The sequence below is a fragment of the Carcharodon carcharias genome, chromosome 5 (genome assembly GCF_017639515.1).
Source record: "Carcharodon carcharias isolate sCarCar2 chromosome 5, sCarCar2.pri, whole genome shotgun sequence".
Lineage (NCBI taxonomy): Eukaryota > Metazoa > Chordata > Chondrichthyes > Lamniformes > Lamnidae > Carcharodon > Carcharodon carcharias.
The window spans coordinates 97,037,774-97,064,048 of NC_054471.1; the positions used below are offsets into that span (position 1 = coordinate 97,037,774).

General features: G+C 40.4%; 1 protein-coding gene across 5 annotated transcripts in view; it reads left to right on the forward strand.

Annotated features, from left to right (window-relative positions):
• The window catches only part of arhgef10 (Rho guanine nucleotide exchange factor (GEF) 10), a 397,136-nt gene extending 374,271 nt beyond the window's left edge, over window positions 1–22,865 (forward strand). For all 5 annotated transcript variants that reach the window (XM_041187543.1, XM_041187546.1, XM_041187548.1 and 2 more), the window contains one exon: window positions 16,682–22,865. In XM_041187543.1, coding sequence (XP_041043477.1) covers window positions 16,682–17,214 — 533 coding nt within the window. In that variant the 3' untranslated portion in view covers window positions 17,215–22,865. The remainder of the gene's footprint in view (window positions 1–16,681) is intronic.
• Window positions 22,866–26,275: the final 3,410 nt, after the last annotated feature.

The window sequence follows — 26,275 nt, forward strand, 5'->3', positions numbered from 1 at the left end:
GAGCTGCCCTTGGCCAGACAGGATTCAGACATTCTCAGAGGCTACGTGAAGATTTATGGACTGCCCTCACTGCATGTCATCATCATCCCCCTGCAATCGAGCAACTATTAGGGCCTCCAATGCGTCTCCATGACAGGAGCATTATCACAGAGGGTATTCGCACCAGACTGGAGTCGAACGTTCACAAATGCAATGTGAGGATCTATGGTGTCATCTCACTGCATGTTGTCATCATCCTCCACAATTCTAACAGCTATGAGGGTCTCCCAAGCATGCCTGCCTCGCCTAGCCAGTGCGAGGGCCTCATCCCTGTCATCGTCACCTTCAAGGACCTCTGCACCCTCATCCCCATCGACGTCCTCCTCACCAAAGGAGACCTCCACTCCTCCACAGCCAGCTCCTTTGTCCCGTTGCAACACCAGGTTGTAAAGGGCGCAGCAGTTGATGATGATACGGGACACTCTCTGCAAACTGTATTGCAGGGCTCCACCAGACCAGTCCAGGTACCGGAACCTCATTTTCTACATCCCGATGGTTTGCTCCACCAAGTTGCAGCATGGGCCTCATTATACCATCGCTCTGCTGCATTCTGAGGCCACCGCACGGGTGTCATCAGTCATGGCCTCCCCTTGTCCCCGAGGAGCCATCCCTGGAGCCTCTGTGGACCCTGAAATATGTTAGGGATCTGTGACCACCTGAGAATGTAGGAGTCGTGCACAGTCCCTGGAAACCATGCATAGACCTACAAGATTGCACACAAACTGCACATTCAGTGAATGGAACCCTTGCAGTTGACATAGTTGACTGGATGTTGCAATGGAGACCTGAGCGCCACGTGAGTGAAGTCGATCGTACCCTGCACCTGTGGGAAACCCAAGATCTGGGCAAATCCAAACGCTCTTGTATCCTGGTTTTACTGATCCCGGGTGAAATGCACCAAGTTGTGTGCCTTCATGAAGACGGCATCCGTGACCTCATGGATGCATTTGTGGGTGGAGGCTTGTGATACCCCACAGAGGTCACCTCTGGAGCCCTGAAAGGAGCCACTGGCGTAGAAATTGAGCATCACGGTCACTTTCACAGCCACTGGCAGTGGGTTCCCTCTATTTCCCCATGGGACGAAATCCTGCAGCAGGTGGCAGATGTGACCGACCAGTTCCCTTGCACAGTCTTCAGCGCCACTGGTTCTCGGTCATCTGCAGGAATGAAAGGCAACATCCATAGACCCTGGGCTTGGCTTGGCGCTGACCAGCAATGGCTCGCCATGACTCTTCAGCGGCGTGTGTGGGAACCCTAGCTGCCCCTTCTTCCAGAGGGTGCTGCTCCTCCATCTGTGCAGCCAGGCGCTTCTGTCACTCTCTTCTCCTTCTCCTTCGTCTTCGCTCTCTGTATGCCATGAGGCATACAGCTAGTTCACTAGGCTCCATGATCCCGATGTACACCACCTGCAGGATGAAAGAGAGAGAAACATGGGTTAGCTTGGATGTACTAAGACTTGATTAAGTCTGATGGTCCCTTAATGCATCCTGGAGAGCGCCGGCCACCACTTGGATGGCTAGAGATTAGTGCGCTGCATGGCTGCCCGAAGCCTCACCTTCCTCCACCCCACTCCACCTGACAGATTGGCAGCAGCTTTGCCCATTGGACAGTTGTGCTGTCAGCTCAGGCGCAGGTATTCTCCTAACCTGTGCTGCAAGGCTGCACCGTTAGCTTGAACCATGGGGGAAACTGGTCTAAACTGGGAAAATGATGTTGCAAGGGGCTGTGAGCACCTCCACCAGTGACTGCTCTATGGCCAGCTTTAGCAAGGAGATTGTACAACATGGGCAGTCATCCAGCTGTTTCTTGCAGTCCACTAAAATGCTCATTAGTTTGCAGTCTGTGCCCAAGGGGTGAAAAGCTCTGGAGTACTTGGTGGCACTTTGATACCTCTGTGTTGCTTGAGTGGGCAGATAAGCTAGAGGCCCGACTCCAATTATATCAATGTGGCTGCGTCAGAACTGACTCAACTGAGGAATGGTCACTCTATACAAAGTTTCCTTAATGTATGGCTGCTTCTCCCACACTGCGCCCCCCCCCCCCCCCCCCGCGCTACCGCCGCCACCAACCTGGCAGCCTGCCAAATGTACGCATTTATATGCAGTTGTGAAACACGTTGACCCTGGAATGAATGTGCAGGCTGCCAAGTTGGGAGGAAGGTTGGGGACATGTTCTGCCTTTGTGCTCCAGCACTTTGTTTAAATAAGTAAAAAATAACAGCTCAAATGAAAGCCCTCACCCCCCTCCCCCATCCCAACACACTCCCTATGCCTATCCATGCCAATCTTTGTCAACTCATGCTGCCACCCACCCCATGGTTCCCATATCCTTATGCCAACTTAGTGCCAACCCATGCCTCCCCACCCATCACCCTTTGCCCTTACCCCTCCATGCCAACTCAACTGGTATCCTTGGACAGTTCCTAGACAGCTCTGATACTTCCTGGACAAATTGATGCCTCCTGTCCAGCATTGACAGCTTTGACACTTCCTGGACAGCATTGAGAGGTTTGACAGCTGGACAGTTCCTTGACAGTTTTTTGACAGCTGGACAGCTCTTTGAGAGCTTGACAGTTCCAGTGACTTTGTGTGTACAAATTGCACAATCCTGTTCCCTTTTAACAATCCCAAAGTGTGCCTTACCTCTCCCAAAGTTGTTCTGAAACCCTATCCAAAGGGTTATACTAGCTATCCAATTTCAAACCTCCTTTTACCTGTTCTAATCTGCACACTCTTGATTCCACACTCCCGTTCTTCCAAAATTCCACTTCAGTGGAGGCAGCTGGTGATTTAAATGGCCAGCTTTCTCTGTGAATCGCACATGCACGAACACCGGGTCAACTCCTGTCCCACCCCCATGAAGATGTGAAATGCTGGGTTCAGGGACAGGACTTTGAAATATCGGCCATTTCCAGGATTTTCACCATGATGGGGAGCCTCTCCATTGTGGCAAAAATCCACACCTTATATTTATATAGTGCCTTTCAGGACTTAAGTACTTCCCCAAAATGCTTTATAGCCAATGAATTGCAGCTACTATTGTAGGAAACACAGCAGCCAATTTGTGCACAGCAAGCTCCCAAACACAGCAACATGATAATGACCTGATAATCTGTTTATTCAGTGATGTTGATGAGGAATAAACCTTAGGCAGGACACGGGCTAATTCACCTGCTCCTTTTTGAAATAGTGCAATTTGTCCTTTTATGTCCACCTGAGAGAATGGATGGGGTCTCAGTTTAATGACTCACCAAAAGACGGCACCCCTGACAGTGTTGCACTGCACTCACGCATCAGCATTGATTTTGTGCTGAAGTTGCTGGAATGGGGCTTAGTGAAGAAAGTGCAAGATGAGGACCCTGGGATAGGCAGTCAGCAGCACCTAGAGGAGAGTGCAAGAGGAGGACCTGTTTCTGTTTGTCAGAGCTGAAGTCAAAGGAAAACAGGCAGGTGATTGGTGGGTATCTCTTCTATGTCTCTTTTTATTGGCCAAGTGGTTTAAATCAGGAGATATTACTACAGCTGAAGATACAGTTAAGAAAGTTAACTGGACACTGTGTTTCAGGAGACATTCACACTCCTTAGATTAATTACAACAAATTTGGACCGTGATCAGGGACAGGAAGGTGTGACTGTGAGTGAGGCAGGTATGGAGATCTAGAATTTAGCTTTGGAGGCGCCCCAACCAGAGCACTTGTCCAATAGGTACAAGGTTCTTTTTCCTGGTGTGGATGAGGGCACAGACTGCAAGGAGAATGGGCGAACAGACCATAGCACCGTGGTACAGAGCACCATTCAAGTTGGGGGAGAAAAGAGAAATGTAGTAGTAATAGGGGATAGCATAGTTAGGGGAAATAGATACTGTTCTCTGCAGCAACGAGAGTCCCGAAGGCTGTGTTGCCTACCTGGTGCTAAAGTTAAGGACACCTCTTCTGGGCTAGAGAGGAACTTGGAGTAGGAGGGGAAGGATCCAGTTGTCATGGTCCACATAGGTACCAGCAACATAGGTAGGACGAGGAAAGAGGTTCTGCTGAGACAAGCAGCTCGGGGCTAAATTAAAAAGCAGAACCTCAAAGGTAATAACCTCTGGAGCCACATGCAAATTGGTGTAGAGTAAATAAAATTAGAGGTAAGTGTGTGGCTCAAAGATTGGTGTGGGAGAAATGGGTTCCAAATCATGGGGCAATGGCACCAGTACTGGGGGAGAGCTGTTCCACTGGGACGGGCTTCATTTGAACCATGCTGGGACCAGTGTTCTGATAAATCGTATAACTAGGGTTGTAGATAGGACTTTAAGCTAATTAGTGGGGGGGGGGGGTTCAATTGAAGGGAAGTTTAAAAAGTCAAAAAGAAATGAGAGAACAGAGGTACAGGATAATAAAGAGGTGAACAATAATCAAAGTATGACAGGAAGGGGCAGAAAATATAAGCAGAACAGTGCAGCAGAATTCAGAACCAAAATGAGCAATAATGGTAAAAAGTCAAAGCTTAAGGCTCTTTATCTGAATGCACGCAGCATTTTTAACAAGTTATATGAGTTAACGGCACAAACAGAAATAAATGAATATGACCTGATAGCTATTACAGAGACGTGGGTGCAGGGTGACCAAGACTGGGAACTCAATACTCAGGTGTATTCGACATCTTGGAAAAATAGGCAAAAAGGAAAATGAGATGTGGTAGCTTTGTTAATAAAGGAAGTTATCAGTGTGGTGGTGAGTAGTGATATAGGCGCAATAGATCGTGATGTGGAATCAGTTTGGGTGGAAATAAGGAATAGCAAAGGGAAGAAGTCACAGGTGGGAGTTGTCTTTAGGGCCCCGGAGAGTTGCCTCACTGTAGGACAAAGTATAAATCAGGAAATAATGGAGGCATGTAGGAAGGGCGCTACAATTATCATGGGTGATTTTAATCTGCATATTGACTGGACAAATCACATTGGCTGGGGTAACATTGGAGACAAATTTGTAGACTGCATCAGGATTGTTTCTTAGAGCATTACATTGCAGAACCTACCCGAGAACAGGCTATTTTAGATCTAGTAATGTGTAATGTGGTGGGATCAATAAGAGATATTGTAGTTAAGGATCCTTTCGGAGGTAGCGATCACGACGTGGTAAAATTCCAAATTCAGTTTGAGGGTGAGCAACTCGAGTCTCAAACTAGTGTTCCTCAACTTAAATAAGGACAATTACAGAGGGATGAAGAAAGAGTTGTCTAAAGTGGGTTGGGAAAATAGACTAAGGGGAAGGTCAGTGGATGAGCAGTGGCAGACATTTAAGCAAATATTTCATAATGCTCAGCAAAAATTTATCCCGGTCAAAAAGGACTTGATGAGCGTGGTTAACAAAGGTGGTCAAGGAGAGTATCCAGTCAAAAACTAAGGCATACAAAGTGGCGAAAACTAGTGTTAGGCCAGAGGATTGGGAATGTTTTAGGAAGAGGATGATTAAAATGCTAATGGAGGGAGAAAATTGATTATGAAAGTAAATAGGCAAGAAATATAAAAACAAACAAGCAAGAGCTTCTACGGACATATAAAAAGAGAGTGGCTAAAGTGAGCATGGGACCCTTGGAGGACGTGACTAGAGAATTGATAACAGGGAACAGGGAAATGGCAGATAATTTAAACCAATATTTTGCATCGGTCTTCATGGTGGAGGACACTGTAAACACCCCAAAGATATATAAAGAGCTGATGGGAGGAAACAGTCTCTAACACGAGGGACAAAATATTTAACAAACTAATGAGCCTAAAGGCAGGACAAATCACCAGGATCTGATGGCCAGCATCCAAGGGTTCTAAAGGAAATAGCTGCAGAGATAGTGGAGGCATTGGTTGAAATATTCCAGAACTCTCTGGATTCCGGTAGGGTCTCAGTAGGTTGGAAAACCGCTAATGTGACCCCCCTGTTCAAGAAGGGAGAGAGACAAAAAGCTGGAAATTATAGGCCAGTCAGCCTAACATCTGTCATTGGGAAAATGCAAGAGTCCATTATTAAGGAAGAAGTAGCAAGACGTTTATAAAAGCTTATCGCAATTGAACAGAGTCAACATGGTTATGTGAAAGGGAAATCATGTTTGACAAATTTGCTAGAGCTCTTTGAGGATATAACAAGCAGGGTTGATAAAGCGGAACCGGTAGATGTAGTGTATTTGGATTTCCAGAAGGCATTCGATGAGGTGTTAAGTAAAAGATTATTGTACAAGATAGGAGCTCACAGTATTGGGGGATTGAGGATTGGTTAGCATACAGAAGACAGAAAGTCGGGATTCGTGGGTCTTTTTCAGGTTGGAAACACATAACTAGTGGAGTGCCACAAGGATCAGTCCTAGGGCCTCAATTATTTACTATCTATATTAATGACTTGGAGGAGGGGCAGAGTGTAATGTATCCGAATTTGCTGCTGATAAAAAAAAAATAGGTGGGAGGGGACATAAGGAATTTGCAAGGGGATTTATATAGGTTGAGTGAGTGGGCAAAAATATGGTAGATGGAGTTTAATGTAGGAAAGTCTGAGGTCATGCGCTTTGGTAAGGCAAATGGAATTTTGGCCTGTATTGCTCAGGAGCTGGAGTTTAAAAATAGAAAGTCTTGTTACAACTGTACAGGGTGTTGGTGAGGCTGCACCTGGAGTATTGCGTACAGTTTTGGTCCCCGTATTTAAGAAAGGATATACTGGCACTGGAGGCAGTTCAAAAGAGATTCACTGGGCTGATTCCTGGGATGAAGGGATTGACTTATCAAGAACAGTCACACAGGTTAGGCCTTTTTTCATTAGAGTTTAGAAGAATGAGGGGTGATCTTATTGAAATGTACAAGATTCTGAGGGAAAAGATAAAAGCAAAATACTGCGGATACTGGAAATCTGAAACAAAAACAAAAATTGCTGGAAAAACTCAGCAGGTCTGACAGCATCTGTGGAGAGAAAGACAGAGTTAATGTTTCGAGTCCATATGACTCTGACGGAGCTTGACAAGGGTAGATGTTGAGAAGATGTTTCCACTAGTGGGGGAATCCCGAACTAGGGGATATAGTTACAGAACAAGGGGACACTCATTTAAAACTGAGATGCGAAGGACTTTCTTCTCTGAGGGTAGTGAATGCCTGGAATTCTCTACCCCAGAGAGTTGTGGAGGCTGGATCACAAAGTATTTAAAGAGGAGGTAGATAGATTTTTGAAATATCGGGGAGTTGAGGGCTATGAGGAGCTGGCATGAAAGAGCAGCTGAGGCCTGGGGCAGATCAGCCACAATCTTATTGAATGGCAGGGCAGGCTTGAGCTGAATGGCCTACTCCTGCTCCTATTTCTTATGTTCTTAGGCACCCGACTAAAAAACAAAACCATAAGGTCTTAAGTTGGTTAAGGAGAGGAATATTAGTAAATTAACTGCAGGAGGGAAGAATTCACATTGGGACATTGAAATAAGATCTGAAACAAGAGAAGGCTTACTTAACAGGACTGCCTTCACTTGAACTGAAATGAAACCATTCTCCTTCCAGAGAAGATAAATGGAGCATGGGGGGAGATTTAAATCAATAGGCAGGAGAGTGAAAACAGAATACTGAGCATAAATAAAAAATGAGAAAGTGCTATCAAAAGGGAAATGGACTGAAAGAGGCTTTGAGGTAGTGAGATAAATATACTCTTGTAGAAGGGGTAAAGGATATCAAAAAATGAGAAATTCAGGACAGAGATTAAGGAAAAAGAAGTAATTGAAATAAGGCGAGAGCAGTATTTGTGTGAATGCACCAAGCATTCCAAACAAAACTGCAGAGTTAGAAACATTACTAACTATGGGTGGGGAGGGGGGGGGGATGTGATCTAGAATCTATGATGGAAAAGTGACAAATTTGGGCAGTTCTGGGAACTTAGTATTCCTTATTATTTTCAGGAGTAATACCAAGGCAAAAAAGGATGTGGAGTAGTACTGTTAGTAAAAGATTCTCAGCACTAGAACATAACTTTATGCTGGGGTTGTGCTATTTTCTATGTGTATAGCATTATAAAAAATTAAATAGTACTGTTCTCAGCATACATTATAGACCACAGAATGATAGAGATCCGTAAACAAGATACATAACTACAACAGGATATTAGTATTGGTTAGCTTTCTCAATCCTGAGATAAACTGAAATAAGGTAATGCATATTGTTGAAGTGGTGAATTCAAAATGGATTCTGAAAATCTTTTAGGTAAGTGTGCTTCTAGCCCAAGAAGTAAAGAAGCATTGAATATTCTGGAAAGTAAAGTGGGGTAAATTACTCACATGAGAGCAGATCATCAATTGGGAATATAGAATATTTGGACCTTGGACAATTCAGAGTAAGGAAACATATTATTGGAGCATGGGCTGCTTTGCTACAGAGAGTGGCTTAGATAGAGACCATTTCAATTTTCATGAAGACAACATCGGTATTTGAAGCAAAGGAAGATACAGGACTTGGGAACAGCATAAGACTGTGGGAATAGTTTTGGATTACTATAGTGAGACAAAGTGGGCTGAATGGCCTCCTTTGGTTGTAAATTTGGTCATTACACTGGAAGCTGACTGGCAATTATGTTCACTGAGGTTAATTTAAAGAAAGTTTGAAATAATCAACAAAAGGCATAGATAGGCTTGAATAATGAATGGAGGAAGCCATTGGTGTGAGAGAAGTGGCATAGGTTGGAGAGAGAACATGGTTTTAAGTAATGCAGAGTCAAATGAATAATTAACTAAACTAGTGTTGTATAATGTTAAAAATAACCACATGTAACTAATTGCTAAACCAGTTTTGATTAATGAATAAAAAGTGAATAATCCATTTTTAATATTTTTTATTCTTTCACTGGATGTGGGTGTCATTGACTATGCCAGCATTTATTGCCCATCTCTAATTGCCCTCGAGAAGGATGTGATGAGCTGCCTTCTAGAACCACTGCAGTCCATGTGGTGTAGATACTCCCACAGTGCTGTTAGGCAGAGAGTGACTCTGAAGAAATGGCAATATAGCTCCAAGTCAGGATAGTGTGTGGTGTGGAGGGGAATTTGCAGGTGGTGTCATTCCCATACATCTGCTGCCCTGGTCCTTCAACATGGTAAAGGTTGCAGGTTTGGGAGGTGCTGTCAAAGAAATCTTGGTGAATTGCAGCAGAAGCCTTGTAGATAGTACACACTGCTGCCACTGTCGGTGGTGGAGGGAGTGAATGTTAAAGATGGTGGAAGGGGTGCCAGTCAAGCGGGCTGCTTCCACCTGGATGGTGTCGAGCTTCTTAAGTGTTGTTGGATTGCACTCACCCAGGCAAGTTGGAAGTATTCCATCACACTCCTGACTTGTGCCTTGTAGATGGTGGACAGCCTTTGGGGAGTCAGGAGGTGAGTTACTCAGTGCAGAATTCCCAGTCTCTGACCTGCTCTTGTAGCCACAGTATTTATATGGCTAGTCCAGTTCAGTTTCTGGAATCCAATTAAGAGTCTCTTCACTTTCCAGATGGAGAACAGGAGCTCGTCTGGCCTATTTCGTGTGGGTCACCATTCTCAGGAATCACTCTGATGAAGCCAAAATACCAATTGAAACTGCTCGAGTGTGAGCTATTTTGTAATAAAGTTAGAAGAAATGGCTAAAACAGGGCCACTTATTATAGCTTCACCTCAGTGATTTTTGTATAGGACATCACTGAGCTAAAGCACTCAGAGAACAATTTGAGAAAAAATGGGCTTAGTATAAATATAATTCCAGTGGAAGTTCATATGACCGTAACTTATTTAGAAGCACGTTGTGTGAGGCTGTTCAATGTAAAATTTACTTTCAAAGTAAAATTTCAGAGGTGTGCACCATAGGCAAAAAGATTGCCGGTAAATGGCCATGCCACAAACCATACTGATAATCATGGATTAAGGCAGAACTTTTAAAGCGATGCATAATTTGAGAGTTAATAGCTACTGTCATAAGACTTTAGAAAATAGCAATAATAGAGTAACTGGTAGAGTTTGAGAGATTACCTTTCTTGGTTATAAGACGAACAGTAAATTTCCAGGGAGGAAAGGCAGACAATGGGTAAGAGAGTAGTGAGGTTGCACTGTATTTGGGGAAATGCATTTTCTGAATGATGAGAGGAAAATCTTTCTAGACTGACAGATCATAAAGATTGGGTGAGGATAAAAGTTAATGTTGGTCACAATGTTAGAGGGGGAAAAGGGCCAATGGAAGGACAGATTTGATTCTTTTTACGAAGATCAAAAATAGCATTGGGAAAGAAATATCAGCCAAATAGGCCATCTTTTTTAGACTATAAAACGCATGGATTTAGCTGAATATCTGAAATCTATTCCTGTCAGAAATGAAATGATCCCTGAAGAGCTACAGTATTAAAAAGGAAGTAATTATATTCTTAAATAATCAATAAGGCGTTAGACTACATCTAGCCAATGTTTGCAGTGTTTATTGTATTCGTAGATTCATGGCTCTGCATCTTAAATTTAGAAAACCCATTCTAAGTTATTCTGCCTACTTAACCAGGCAAACTGGAACATAGATGTATCAATATGTATGCAACTTTCACTAAAGATGACCCAACAATTGCATAGACAAATGCTAAGACATCATACAGGAAACAGATCATATGTAGGGGTGTTTGAACAAATGAGAAAACTGGGGTTTTCAGATGATACTAACACTCAGGAGAAGGAAACCTACCACAGTTAATGCAAATCAAAATTCAGAGTATGGTTAGCAACGCCTTTGCCGATAATCCTAAACATTACGGCTCCCAACATTTCTAATGTCAACAAAATAGTAACTGTAAGGAAAACGTGATGGGATTTCAAGATGTAAGCAGCAACGGATGCTGGGTTGTAACTTCCATGGAGTGGCAATCCCAGTTGGATTGTCACTCCACTCCTATTTACTTACACTGAAATGCAGCCACACCTTTCTCGCCTGACCACCTGACTTGGGCCACGTGAGAATAATGCAGTGCAGCAGATTCCCAGGGCCTTCAGTAGAGTCAGGGGAAAGGAAGACACTCCCCTTCTTTCATGGCACCAGCTGCTGTAAAGCAGGTAAATTTGCCACTTTGAGAAGCATAGGAGAAGGTGTGTGTAAGGGAAGTGGGCAGGATGGATTGGGGAGGGGGGGGTTGGAGTTGGGTAGTCATTTGGGGAATCAAATTGTCAGTGAGCATTGGGGTTAGTCAGGTGGACAGTCAGGGGGCGGTGGTAGTTGGGAGGGCATTTGGGAGGATAGTCAGGAGGGCAGTTGGGTAAGAGATGGGTGATGGGGTAGTTGGTGCGGTTGGGAGGGCAGTCGGAGGTCGGGGGTTAGTTGGGAGAATAGCTGGGGGATTTATCTGGGGTTGGGGAGGGTAGTCAGAGCGTCGGGGTGTAGTCGGAGTTGGGGCGCTGATCGGGAGCGTAGGTCGGGGAGGGGGTGATCCCGTGGAGGTTGGGGATGGTCAATGCTCTAGTTATCCAGGAGTTAGAAGTGGTTTTAATTCTTCTTAAGTTTTTTCCCTTGGTAACAAATCCTGTAAGACAGTTGGAACCATCTGAAGTTTACGATTTAAATCGTATTATCTGATGGATCCTATTTTAGGGCAGTTGCCCAATGGAAGTTTGAACTTCCCGGGCACTTGCTGTGCAATCCTTACATGGGGCCTTCCAGGGGGTGGGGGCTCCTCCAGTGCATCTTTGAGATAGCCCCCCAACTGAGTACAACGCTCCAGAGATCAGAAGTTATGGGCCGACTTGTCCATGCTTAGCACTGGTCTTGGCATTTGCACCCCTTCAGAAAGGGATCAGAAAAACCGCATAAGACTTGAAGAAAGAGAGAAATTCCTGCTTTTTTTAAAAAAAAAAGGGTTCATTTAAGATTATTAATAATGAAGCTTGTCAGGTTAGAGTTATGTTTGCCCTCTGTGGTCAGAGTTTGATTTAGTAAGCTTAATGAAGGGGAAGAGCTTGAAGCATTAGCAAAGCAGCGAAAGAGGCAAGTGGCCCAGAGAGGTTTTCTGTCCAAGAACATGTATATTATACCATTGATGGATATTTCACAGTGAAGCATGAGGAAGAGAGTGACTTGAAATGGACCACACATAAGTGCATAACTCATAAATTTTAGCTCAAGTACTGTTGTAAAGTCAGCTACCTGAACGTGGTGGATAAGCAGTGTAGGAAGATGCATAGCCTTGCATGTAAGTTTGTGACTGAGGTGTGCCATCTTGTCAGTGGATACATACAAATGCAGTGAACAATTTGCATTATCAGTGAAGTCACAAGTGCTCTCACGTTTGTTATAATCCCCATAGAGACCAATAACTTTTAAAAAGATATTGAATTTCTGGTGACTGACTGGAAGGATCACACATGATTTCGAGCTATAAGATTATTACTGTAACAAACAAACTAAAAGCAACATTGACTGAACACTTTCTATAGGCAACTTATACTCTAAACTAGAGAAAAGTTTTCCCATCTAACTTTTAAAATGACTCCCTCCCACAGTTATACTTAACTTTGTCCCTTAAGTGAACACTTTATTCTCGCGGAACCAATAGAAAACTAATCTCAGTTCCCAATGGATTGCTTTATTTTTTCCTTTTCCAGCTGGATAATTTCTAATTCTCGAATTGTCTTTCACAATGGGGGTTACCCTGGAGGTTCCTTCCTCTAGCAAAAGATAAGCAAATCTTCCAGCCTTGTTTAAATCGTCATTAACTTGGTCCCTCCAATCCAAGTCTGAGCTCCCACTCACTCTGCATGGTGAACAATAGAAACTGGGTGTTTCTCTCTGATTCCTGCAGACTGACTATGTCTGTGAGGTTCTGAGATATTGTAGGATCAGTTTTCAGGTTTTTCCACCTTCCCAGTAAAACAACCTGGACCCCACCTTTAACAATCAAGCCACCCAAGCTTGTTGGGTAGGATCCAGAGCAGGTCACATGAACCCTTTAATTTTTCCCAAACAAAACAGAATTACCTGGAAAAACTCAGCAGGTCTGGCAGCATTGGCGGAGAAGAAAAGAGTTGACGTTTCGAATGTCAGATGAGACAAAGAATAAAATGAAACTGGGGGCACGCGCAGCTTTGAATGAAACTGGGGGCACGCGCAGCTTTGAAAAGCTTTCATTCTTCCATTTACCCTAAATTAAAGAGAGAGCCCCAAAACATAACAATCTTATAAACTTTGAATTTTTAACACCTTCGCCCAAAAGATGAAAAATCATCACCGAAGGAATGAGTTTTAAAAAACACTATCCAAAAATAACTTATAATGTTCTACAATATTATTAATTCATTAACAACTAATTTATTACACACACTATATTTATCAATCTCTTTCCTTTTGTCCCATCTCACAAGTACACAATTCACATTGCACTCCTACATGGGTTAACCCAACCATTGCATGTAACAAAATTTAAAGTCCAGCTTATATGAGTATTTAATGTTTTAACACTCATCTTTCATTGCTAGTGGCTTCACCTTCTGTTGTACATTGCAGAATATCACCCTTCTCATTTTGTAGTTTTTATAGTTTTCTGGTGTTCTTGCTAAAAGTTGGAACAAATGGTTCAGTCTGGGTAACTTTGTGGAGAAACACACTGTTGCTTGCTGGCAAGCCCTGTGATTTTTGAATTCCCTTGGGTGTAAGCTGTAAATTGAGACAAAATCATCTGTCATGGGGCTTTAGCATGTCCAGTTGTTGTTCTTCATAATTAGACTTTACACTGTCAACAGGACAATGTAAAACACAGTCTGTGAACCATTTTATTCAAGTTTTAACTCCAGATCTCCATGCTCTTTCATGGGTGTAGTTTTTTTTTATTGTCCAGATCAATAAAGAAAGTCTCAGCCAGCCAAACAACTGAATCGTTCTCCTCCTGTTTAAATACAGAATTACCGTTCTCCTTTGCTGTTTTAAGAATCTCATTAATGTCACGATGATTCGTCAAAAAATCCTGATACTCTTTTCTAGCCAGTTCACAAATTATTTTAAATTCTTTTCCCCAATCATCATGAACTTTGTCCAACTCCTCTCTCACAAAAGTAACAGCATCATCATTCTGAAGTTTAAATTTAAGTTCTAGAACTCGAATATTACTCATTAGCTCTATCATATCCGCATTAGTTACAGCCAAACCATTTTGCTTTAAAGTAGTGTCTTCCTCTGTTTCTCCATCAGCCTGGAGTGCCATTGTTGTATTCTGCTTTAACAGCTGTGGCTCAGGGTTTGCCTGCAAGCCTATTCCAGACAGTTACAACTTGTTTTCAGCTGTTTGTAACGTTGTCCTCAATCTGAGGTTTCAATGTTCTTTTAACTTCAGCTTGAGCTTCTGACTTTTTGAACACATCTTTGGTTGGAACTGTAGTTTTAACATAGGCTTACAGATAGTTACAGATTTCTGCATATCGCTTGATATATTTGATACATTTTCAGCTTTTACCAGTTTTCGGGACTTGTCTGACATAGGGTTGCCAACTGGGGATTTCATCACATGAATTGCCCCACGCTCCAGCCATTAGTCAGCCAATACATTCATCCTTGTGATGCACAGCCTTCCTATGCCAATTGGAAAGCAAAAGGATCCACTACCCAAATGGATGCTGCTTGACTGTCAGCCAAACGGTCGTTTGTTCCCATTTTCAATATTTTTAGATTTGGTAAAGAGAAATATTCAAAGAAAATGACAAAAAAAAACTACTGTTTTTAATATCCCAGTGATTTTCCACCATGGTTGCACAGAGCAGTGTGATGGAGATTGATCTTCAATTACTGGAGTCTCCAGGCCAATTCTGGAGGATTGGCAATCCTACACTGGAGACAGCAGGGTTTTATCTCCAACAAGATCATTCCCTAGTTTGAAATCAGCACCATTAATAGGCAACTTCAACAGAACTCCCACAGTTACAATACCAGAAATTAAATTATATTTTAAATTAGTTTTATGCAATGGTGTGGTTAAACAGCTTCCATTAATACCCTTAATCAATACAATCCCAAATAGCGTACCTTCTGAAGGAACTTTGTGTCACCTACCAGCATCAGCGATTGAGCTGAGCATGTATCTCTGAGAATCGTTGTTTGCTTGCTTCACCAAACATTGATGTGGAGACTTCACCTGTGATTGCAAAAGTCTTATGTCCTCTGTTTTGATTTTTACCAGTAACTAGTGTCCTGTTCATTGTCACTTCTCTTACCCCTCCAGATTCTGTGTGGATTTGCAAACAAAGGTTTACTGCCACCTACCAACGTGTTTGTGGGATAGTTCGCAACCATCAGCCATAACAGCAATTTCCCTTATCTTAGAAACTTTATGGTCTTCCAGGTTTTTCTTCACCAAAATTTGCATTGACAATCAATCTCCATTTATGGCTGAAGGTTTCTTTTAACTACTATTCCGCCTCACCTAATTTGCAATTTTCCTGTGACACCTGACAATTTCACATTAAGTGATACAAAATAGTTGCTTTGATAAGAAATAATGCTTTGCAGTATACAGCATATGTTGCATCACTACAATTCTTCTAACATTAAAACTGTTGTAAACAAGGTAACCATTTATTCAAAATTGTTGGGTAATAGTAGCAGGTAGCGATTGATGTCTGCTCAATATTCATTAGCAATGGACCTAATGAATGATTTGGAGAAAAACTTGTCAATAAAAACTGTCATATTTTTGTGTGATTAGGATATCCTGTTTAGAAGGTTTTTCAACATAATGGTGATTTCAGAGGATTTATCACCATCTATCTTTAAATAACTGATAAGACAGAATTGACTAAATTCCTAACTGAGGCAGTGGTATAAACATTAGAAACTGTTTTCCCAGAAAGCATAGTAATTAATGTAACTATATACATGTGCAATTATTAATTGGCAGCAATCATATTCATTTTTTATCTATGGGCACTAGAAAGTAGCCATAAGTGCCACATCTCAATTGTGATCTTTTCCTATATTTTGATTGCTATTTCTTTTGTTACATTTTGTCAAAATGTTCCTAGAATATCAGTACATAATGAAGACTACTTGTGGTTATGTTTGTTCTCATTTTGTCAGTATATTTTGCTATAAGTAGACCAGTGTGATAGCTATGCAATTTGGCATAGCTCTAACTGGCTCACAACAAACTACACTCACAAAGATTTTCTTCTGCTTAGGATAATTATCATTAATGCTGTACAATTTTCAACTCATCAAATTTGCACTTAGATATTCACATTGGTTTCTGAGGAACAATGTTTGGAATGTATCACTTCAGCACGACAACGCTTTGCAGCTGAGCCGGAAAATAACTTTGTTTAAAGTTAAAATATTATGTATTTTCAGCCAAGTGTATTATTAGACAATACTGAACCAGTACATACCAACCTTGTTTCTATAATACAAGGACATAGCAAAGCTGGAATGAAAAGAAGGGAGTTCAGTCTCTCCCCCTCATGATGCTGTCTCTCTTCTTAACTCCTATGTGAATCAAGCAGGTCTGTTAATATCACTATCTTGCACTATTGCCTTTCTCAACAGGTGTTGATCTGCTTTTTTTTATAGTTTCAATTAACCCAAAATTGAGTGCTAGTTCTGGTTATTGTTGAAGTATTTTACTTCCATTGTAATTTGAATTCATTTAACATCACAAGTGTTCCTTTTGTTCACTCAGGAAGGGGAATGGTATCCTACCATGCACACTGTGGTCCAGTCAGATTTCTCACTATGGCTGCAGCCACTGCCACATTAATGAACAAAAATCCATCACTTACAAGCCTGTCATCTCCAGTAGAAGAAAAAGTTGGAGAAAAGACTGGCCATATTGGATCACAGGCAGAACACTCAAGCTGTTCAAATACAAATAACAAAGACAGAGGGGTTTGGCTTGGAGACTCATTAGTATCTGTTGTACGACACAACAGTGTATCTTCGTCTACAGGATCCCTGACCTGCTCCCAACAGTCCAGCTCACTGGAACATGGCCCAGAGGACAGCACAATCTATGAGTTCTTGAATGACCCTAGTGTCTCAAGTAAAGGTAAACACAGTGACAATGAAAGGACAAGGAAGATGAAGATGAGTTCTGTTTTGGCCATCTCTGGAGGTCAGGGACATAAACGACTGAACAAAAAGTCCAAACAACAGCGTCATGATGAAACCATTTCGACTGTCATGATTTGGCAAATTCCATTGTTAAATGTATGAAGAGTTAATGGCCTTGTCAGTATCAATTCTTTTGATATCCACAATCCTTTTTTGGGATATATTTTGTAAGATAATACAGCAAATGCATAAATGTTCTTACATATTTTGAATAGCATGTATTGTAGCTTCTTAATGCTTACAAGATGTTAGTTTACCAGCCCATCAATATTTGCATTGCCAACATTCAACAGTTTGTAAGATCTAAATGTGTATTTAAAAAGATTTCATTCCTATTTGAAAATTAGTAAGTTTCAAAAGTTTACCAACACAATCCTGAGACACATGCCGCCAAGATCTGCTTTATTCTGGAGAATTTGAACTTGTTGCTAGCTCTTCCTGCTGTGAAAACTGAGCATTTTTCCCACTGAGGAATCCCTGTAGGCTACTCCTTGGTTGGAAAATACTTGTGGGTCAATTTTTGTAACTCAGTACTCTGGCCTGTGTTTCTCTGATGTGTATTTTCAAGCATCTTTAAATAAAATGAGAAATCTGCCAACTACAAAATCACCAAACACTACAGGTATAGGGAGCTTCCCTACCACTTTTTGGTGGAAATTTCAAATGTTACAGATTGATTGGTTTTCCAGAATAAATCATTGTTGCAAGGATTATATTGCTGAGTAAACTACTGAAATTTATACGTTTACAAAAGGATTGTTAAAATTTAAAATATGCTTCTACAAGTTGAGCAGCTAGATGAACTATTTTTAACAGCATTTTTTTATGAGCCATATCTAATACTATTTCTGACCAGTGCAGTACCCTCTACTGTTATTTTGCAGGTAAGTTGCATTGCAGGCAGTTACTACTGCGGCTATAGTGCTAGTACATTTAATGCAAACAATTAATCGTTAGCTGGAGATGCTCATTACTAAGAGCTATATTTCCAGTTAGCTACTTTTGCACAAACTACAACAAAACAAGCGTATGCATTTTACTGTTATTTACAATTTGTTTGAAACTTCATTGATTTTAAATATGGTTTGCAAATCTATTTTGTGTGTCGCTGGGCAATCCTCACAATTGTTTATTATCCAAAGTGAATGGTACACTTTAATTGAAATAAAACTGGATTCTTTGGGTATGAATGAATGCTTCCGTGCCAGGTGGGGCACTAGGACACCTCTCAATAAATGTATAACATAAACTGCCTTAGCAACGATTTAGTACATCAAACTTTCCATGAAAAATTGTCACTGGAACATTAAAACAGATTAAAATCAATGCAAAGCAGGTCAGTCAGCATCTGAAAGAGTGAAGTCAAATCTGCAGTGTAGATGCTGAGTGACCTGCTCAACAATTACAGCATTTTTGTGCTATTTCAAATATCCAGCAGTCAATGTTTTTTTTTGACTTTCATATCAGTAAATTGCTACTTTAAGTTTGTGGCACTGTGCATCAGTAATGTTTCTGACATGGTTTCATAGTTGGCTTCAGATGCAATTGACATCTGTTTAGGGTGTTGCCTCAGAGTATTGTACCTAGTCTGCTCTTATGACATTACAAAGTTTAAGGTGAATTCTGGTCAGCATTTCTCTCAACTGTTCAAATTAAAATTTCATCATGCACTCAATGTGCTTTACGGTCAAGAATTGAAGCACAACCTTACACAATTGAATTTTATTTATTAGTATGTTTCTTTAGTGCATCAGCATTATTCAATGATATTTCATAGAACTGTATTGTAGTTTTAATAATGGTTTGTGTTTCATTTGCTGCCAGTGTCACTTGTTGCAATGTAGCTTGTTTAGTGGTTACAATGTACAGAACATTGTCTGGTTCTTTGCGCCGGTTCTGATGTGTTGTTCAGACTTGCCCAGCCTAAAAGTACTGTTTAATAGGGAGCACTAAAGGAAGTGATTTTTTTTCTCTTTCAAAGTGAGAAATCAGCTACTTAGTTGCATAGCACCCTGTCTGATTTTGGATATTAAAATTGAACAGGGATAGCTTTTAGGAATGAAGTCATTGAAACCATGCAAAATATTGCCAGTTGATTGTTTAGTTTTACGTGCAGAAACCCATCATCAAACATAAGCATTTCCAAACCAAGCGCCTAATGAATCCATAACCACAGAGTTTGTTTGGCCAATATGTAGTATGCACATTCTCTCTATAGGAAGACATCCATTTAGCTATAGGTAGAGTTTTAGGTATACCTAGGTAAGAGCATGGTACTTGGACCTCCAAATGTTTACAGAAGTACTGCTAGAAGTTAGCCAGTTAAAATCACATTGTTATCCATCTTTGGTGAATGCTTATTTCTTGTTCTCAGTCAAGACTACATTATCCAATAGGGTATTAGCTTGCAGGTTTATTTGGAGCTGAGCGGGGGGGCTATGAAGGCCCATTGACAGATTTATTTCTCCAGGCCACATTAATAAGCCAGACAGGATGATCAATCATCAACAATGCCCTGGAGTACTGCAGAACTCTCTAGCATGGATATCAGGTGATTATATCTATATTGTTGGCGTGGTTTCCGTCTCCCATTAGCATGTGTGGCATCTCAACTGTGAAGAGATCTCACTGACCAATCCCCCACCACCCCCACAACATCACCATCAAAAAAAAAAGTCAATAGGCACCATGGGGTAAAACAGATTAAATTTCTGTGTCATTACACAAGTACCACTTTATAGTGAGGCAGCACTGTCAGACCTGAGTTACACTGCTTATTCCTACATCAATCTGTTCTATGGCCTGAGAAGTGGAGACCTATGTTGTATATTCCTGTGTGTATGTATATTCACATGCAGATTTCCACTTCACAGGCTTCTAAAGGCTGGCTAAATGTTAATGTTACCAGATACCCAACTATCAGCTCTCAATTGGCATTAAAAAGTTTTTCTTTAACTAAATTTCCCCGTTGGTCCAGTTGCATTCACTAACAGTGAGTTTGAAGCTGCAGATTTGTAAAAGTACATTCTAAAGATGATCCTTGCTAAATTGGATTCAATTAACCTGGCACCCAAAATTTACATTAAGTCCAAGTTTCTTCAACTTTATATTGATGCAAATGGTAGAATATAATGAGCTCATGTTAGAAGTCGTACAGTGCTCTGAAAAATTAGTTTTCTTCAAAAGAGCAATTTTTATGAAAATGAATTATATAGCATCCTGCACGATTTAAAACAGCTACACAAATACATATATATATATATATATATATGCTTATATATGTCTATCATTCTGTTGTATGCAGATACCCCTTAAATTGTTGCAGTACTCATAAAGAATGTATGTAATGTGGTACTTGAAATTTGCTAAGGGAATGTATTTTGTTCAAGGAAAAATTCTGATAGTCAGAATTAAACTGACTATTATATGTTATAATCAAACAATCTATCTTTGCACTTAAAAGCAATGTGTTTTATTCAATAATCATGGCCTGGAAGTAGCTTTAGTCCACAATTAATACTGTAACACTGTTCAGTGGTGCTGAAGTTTATTTTGGTATAGACAGCACCAACTACCATATCAACGTTGCATAAAATTTGCTTTGCAACTACTGCCAAAGACTGAAGGTATATAGGGCATCTTATTTATATTTTAAAACTTATTTTTTTTAATTTCATGTTAAGCAGATGATGTTTAACATCAGTTTTCTAACTTTATTTCTGCAACTAGAGTTGCAACTAGCAACTAGAGGCTTTGAATTATTTCAACCAAAAATTACAACTGAAAGTGTGCAACTAACCAGAGAAGGTGGAGGGAATGGTACCTGTGTTACATTTCACTCACCATGCTGTTAGCACAAATAAATTTGAAGTCAAAAATTGCTAGGTGGAAAATTTACTCAAAAGACTATTACAGGCTAGATGTCCTGGCCATCAATTACACCTGGGAAGTAGGTCTAACCATACCTTTTCATGATGCCATGTTGATAGAAAATCTTAACCAAACTCAGTGTTCTGTATAATAATTAATTTTAAAGCTGCTGCTCTTATTTCTGCAACCTAGGTTAATGCCATGTTTATTCTGTTCTGTTCAATAATATTTCTCCATCTTTGTTGTAATCCAAATCTGAAATAGAATCAGTGGGGATAATTTTGATTCTATGAAATGGTGCAAAATGGATGATAATGAAATTGCAGCCCATTTTATCTCTCTCCCATTTTTATTTTCATTGCCCCGTCCTGTGAAACATGTTTGAAAATCACCAATTTACTGTAGACATAAGATCAAACAATCAAGTGATGATTCAGATAATTTTGTGGTGGTATTTTGTAATATTGCTCGTGTGGTATTGCTGAAAAAGATTTTTGTCAAAGCTTTTTGTCTTGCACTCAGGACAATTCACAAGAATACCAAATGTAAAGGGAACAACAGTTTATACTGTATGAGAAGAGTGTAATGATTGGTAAAGTTGATGCTGACCATTTGGCACAAGTTCTCACATAAGAGCAAAAGGTGGCAAGTTTGGAAGATGTTGCAATAAGTAATGCCCTTTGGTTCTTGGGTTAAGTCATACTTTTGCGGTAGACTGATTGTTTCTGTATCTGAACCAGGAGCACTTAATGCTGCTACAATGTGCCAAAGTTTAAAAGTGTGTGTTTTTCTGAACATTCAGATTTCATCACAAAAATTCTAAAAGATTTAAGCCTCTATTAAAAGACCACAGATTAGATTTTCCAATCGGATTAAGTAACTCCATCTGTGATCCATTTTAAAGGAATACTTATCACCGATATCGATAGCAATTGAATTCTAAGGTCTCCTATCTAAAAAGAACACTAAAGGCAAGACAGAAGTGTAATTTATGGTCAGTTCTCACTTTATATTCAGTAAGTATATAGCACTGTGTAGTCTTTGGGTAGGTGTCTATTGTAGAAATTCAAATAGGAAATCTCGTTAGAAACATCTTAATACCTGAAAATCCAGAAGTATTCATAACATAAGTTCTTGTCAACCAGAATTTCTACACTTCATCTGAAAGCTTTCTCTGTTGCTCAATGCTTGACATTCTTGTATAACGAATCATGTTGTAGTATTTAAGTAGCTGAAGTACCATAAAGACAGTGAAGAAGAAATTCCAGTTGGACAGTAGCACAAAAGAAGCAGTATTCCATTAACTCTGTATTCTGTTCCACTGAAGTCCGTGTAACTAAATATTGGATGGGGCATTTAAAGAGTGGCTGATGTGATATAGGCACTACCATCCAAAATTAATTTCTACCTAAGGTATTTTTTAATTGGACCAATTTTATCAAATGCAAATAAATTTATTACCATGACCCATGAAAGATGTCTTGTATTATGTTTAGAGCTTTTTAAAAAATTTTAGGACATCATAACAAAACATGTCCAAGTAAAAAAGAAATTCCGTGTACATTGGAATCATACTGAAAGCAGTTATTTTCTGAAGTACGTTGTAATTGAAGTTAAACAGGGACCTATGTAAATGTTTCTCAGCTTCATAATTCTGGTGTTGAATGTGTTGAACTTTTATATCTTTGTATGTTTATTACATTTTCTTTGTTTATTACATTTTCTTTGTATATGCTATTTTCTGGATTATTAATATCTTAAATAGTGATTTGTTTTTGTAATTATCCAGTAAACGAGTGAAATGACTATAAACTGTAACATGTTACAAGCTCTTCTCTGTTTACATATTTAAAAGTAAACCCTTGCTCATCTATGTTAATTGATCTGATATTTTATGATTTTTATTTGCAGTTCGTATTTGTCATTTCTTTTCAGCAGCCTTAATTTATTTCCATGCCATTTTATTTCTTTTACCCATTGGATTAGAATTGTGTAGAATCAATTCACAAATAGACTTTATTTCAGATCTTGGTATGTTGATCACTCTGATCTACTAGAATTTCCAATCAAAATATATGATATTCGGTCAGGAACACTATTTTCAAACAATATATTCAAAGAAAATGAAAGCTGCTGTTATTTCACCTTGCTAAACAAGAGACCTGAATCCAAATGAATCCAGAGTATATCACATTTTGAAATGTCTGTATCCACTCAAATTCACCATGTTTGAGTATGTGGTTTCAGAACATATTTTGTACTTAATTCAGTTTAGACATTTGGCACAAAGCCTGATTCATACATCCATTGCACTTCAGGTAATTATCCAATTCTCAATGATTGAATTTGCCTCCACCACTTTCAGGCAGTGCTTTCCTGATCCTTAGCATTCTGTGAAAGAAAGGTTCTCCTCATGTCATCTTGGTTCTATTGCCTTTCACCTGAGCTCTCTGCTATCAAGCTTAAGCATCTCTTTTACTACTTTGATTTTTTTTTATAATCGATTGGATATATTCTTTTGACAACGTAAAGGACAAGTTGCTATTTGAGGCAATCACAATTTGTGGTACGTGTAATGGAATGACGTGTGATACTTCTTTCAGGCTCGATCCCTTGAAGTCTTGTAATTTAAATATGAAACCACACTATTTAGATATGATGCCTCTGAAATGCACAATGGGATAACACCCACTAGATGTGAGATTTTAAATATTGTGTACTTTTACCACTGATTTAGACTGGTCAGCACAACAATGGTAATTCCATTAGTACTGATGGTTCTTTCATCTGTATAAGACAAGGCAGTGGTTGGCAACATGTGTCTTCAAAGTTCACTGAGATATGCATATCTTGGGCCTTGTTTCCATGCAATGAGCTTAATCTGTCACTAATGGTGAGCTCAGGTTGTCTTACACTTGCGTGAGAAATCACCATGGCTTTTACCTGACATTTGAACTGATCGCAGTAGCTCAGTGCCAGCAATTTCATATCCATAACTTGAATATTAACCCTGAATGAAAAGCTCTGCTGTTCTGGGACAAGACATATATTTTGCTAATGTCTGACTAGTGAAGGTACTGGCAGCAATTAATCACAATATTGAAACGTATCTGGGGTCAGGTTGATGTTGACCAAGTATAGAGATATTTGGTTCTGAATGTTTATTGTGTGGGAATTAATGACTGCAGTATTTTGATTCTGTCTAAAATGGCTCCAGTAATTCAGTGCACATACTGATCTAGAATCAAGATAAAAGCAAAAATAAAAGCAAAAAACTGTGGATGCTGGAAATCCAAAATAAAAATACCTGGAAAAACTCAGGTCTGACAGCATCTGCAGCGAGGAATACAGTTAACATTTCAAATCCGTATGACTCTTCAACAGAACTAAGGAAAAGTAGAAGAGAGGTGAAATATAAGCTGTTTTAAGGGGGGTGGGACAGGTAGAGCTGGATAGAGGGCCAGTGATAGGTGGAGATTGCCAAAAGATATCATAGACAAAAGGACAAAGGTGTTGACAGTGGTGATATTAGCTAAGAAATGTGCTAATAGGTGACATTAAGGGTAGAAAGCAGGACGAGCAAGATACAGATAGCCCTAGTGGGGCTGGGGTGGGGGGAAGGGATCGAAATAGGCTAAAAGGTAGACATAAAACAATGGATGGAAATACATTTAAAAATAATGGAAATAGGTGGGAAAAGAAAAATCTATATAAATTATTGGAAAAAAGGGGGTGGGGATGGAGGAGAGAGTCCATGATCTAAAGTTGTTGAACTCAATATTCAGTCCGGAAGGCTATGAAGTGCCTAGTCGGAAGGTGAGGTGCTGTTCCTCCGGTTTGTGTTGAGCTTCACTGGAACATTGCAGCAGGCCAAGGACGGACATGTAGGCATGACAGCAGGGTGGTGTGTTGAAATGGCAAGCGACAGGGAGGTCTGGGTCATGCTTGCGGACAGACCAAAGATGTTCCGCAAAATGGTCACCCAGTCTGCGTTTGGTCTCTCCAATGTAGAGGAAACCGCATTGGGAGCAGCGAATGCAGTAGACGAAATTGAGAGAAGTGCAAGTGAAATGTTGCTTCACTTGAAAAGAGTGTTTGGGCCCTTGATCTAGAGTCATTGGCCCCGATATTGACTGGAGCAAATTGCAGAGGGAGATTGGTTCCAGGGGTGAGGAACTTTAGATACGTGGGTAGATTGGAGAAGTTGAGACTGTATTCATTGAAGAGAAGGCTGAGAGTAGATTTGACAAAGGTATTCAAATCACAAGGAGTCCAGATAGAGTAGATCGGGAAAAACTGTTCCCATTGATGGATGGACTGACAACGAGAAAGCACGAATTTAGGGTAATTGGCAAAAGAAGCAATGGAGACAAGAGAAACTTTTTCACGCAATTAGTGGTTATGACCTAGAATGCACTGCCTGAGAGTGTGGTGGAAGGTAGGTGGGGGTGTGGCACTAGATGAATTAATAATTTGGAAAGCCGGCATAGACACAATGGGCTGAATGGCCTCCTGTGCTGTAACCATTCTATAATTCTGAGAGTTTGGATACATTCAGTAGAATTTTAACTCCATGGAGTACATCTGGCTGTGACCTATTCCTTACCCAGACATCAGCCTGATTGATTGGCTTGGCTTTCAATAGAGCAAGGATGACTCTGGACCAGGTAGGAAGCCTGCAACTACGGCTGGAAGTGAGTGGGGAGGGGAGTACAAACCCCAATTTCAGCGCTAGGGGTTGGATGTGGAGGGAGCTTGGGGAACCAGGGGAAAACACTCCTGCTCCTCCTGACCCAGTAAAGGCACTTCACTTTGGCCTTCAGCTGCCAGGCCAGGAAACTGGCCAAGGTTAAACCTGCAGGGTAGGTTAAATTTGAGGCTGCCAGCCTCATTAAAATCTTTAAATTGCCAACCTGTTCCCTGGGAATATGTTGGCTCCACACATCTTGCCCCACCTCCGTTACCCTGATGTGGGCAGATTGGGATCAGCTTTAAGATTTTTAAAGTTTTATCATCCAACCCAAATCCAGCTGTTTTGGTTAAAATTCATCCCATTGAATCTTACAGTACAGAAGGAGGCTTATTGCCAGATGTTTCAAAGAGCTATCCAAATATTCCCATGCTCCTACTTCCCTATAAATCTGCAATTTTTTTCCTTCTGAATTATACAACCAATTCCTTTTCAAAAATTTATCAAATCTTCTTCCTCTATCCTTTCAAGCAGTGCATTCCAGATCATAATAATATGTTGTTTAAAAAAAATTCCCCCCAGTTTTCTGCCAATTACTTTAAA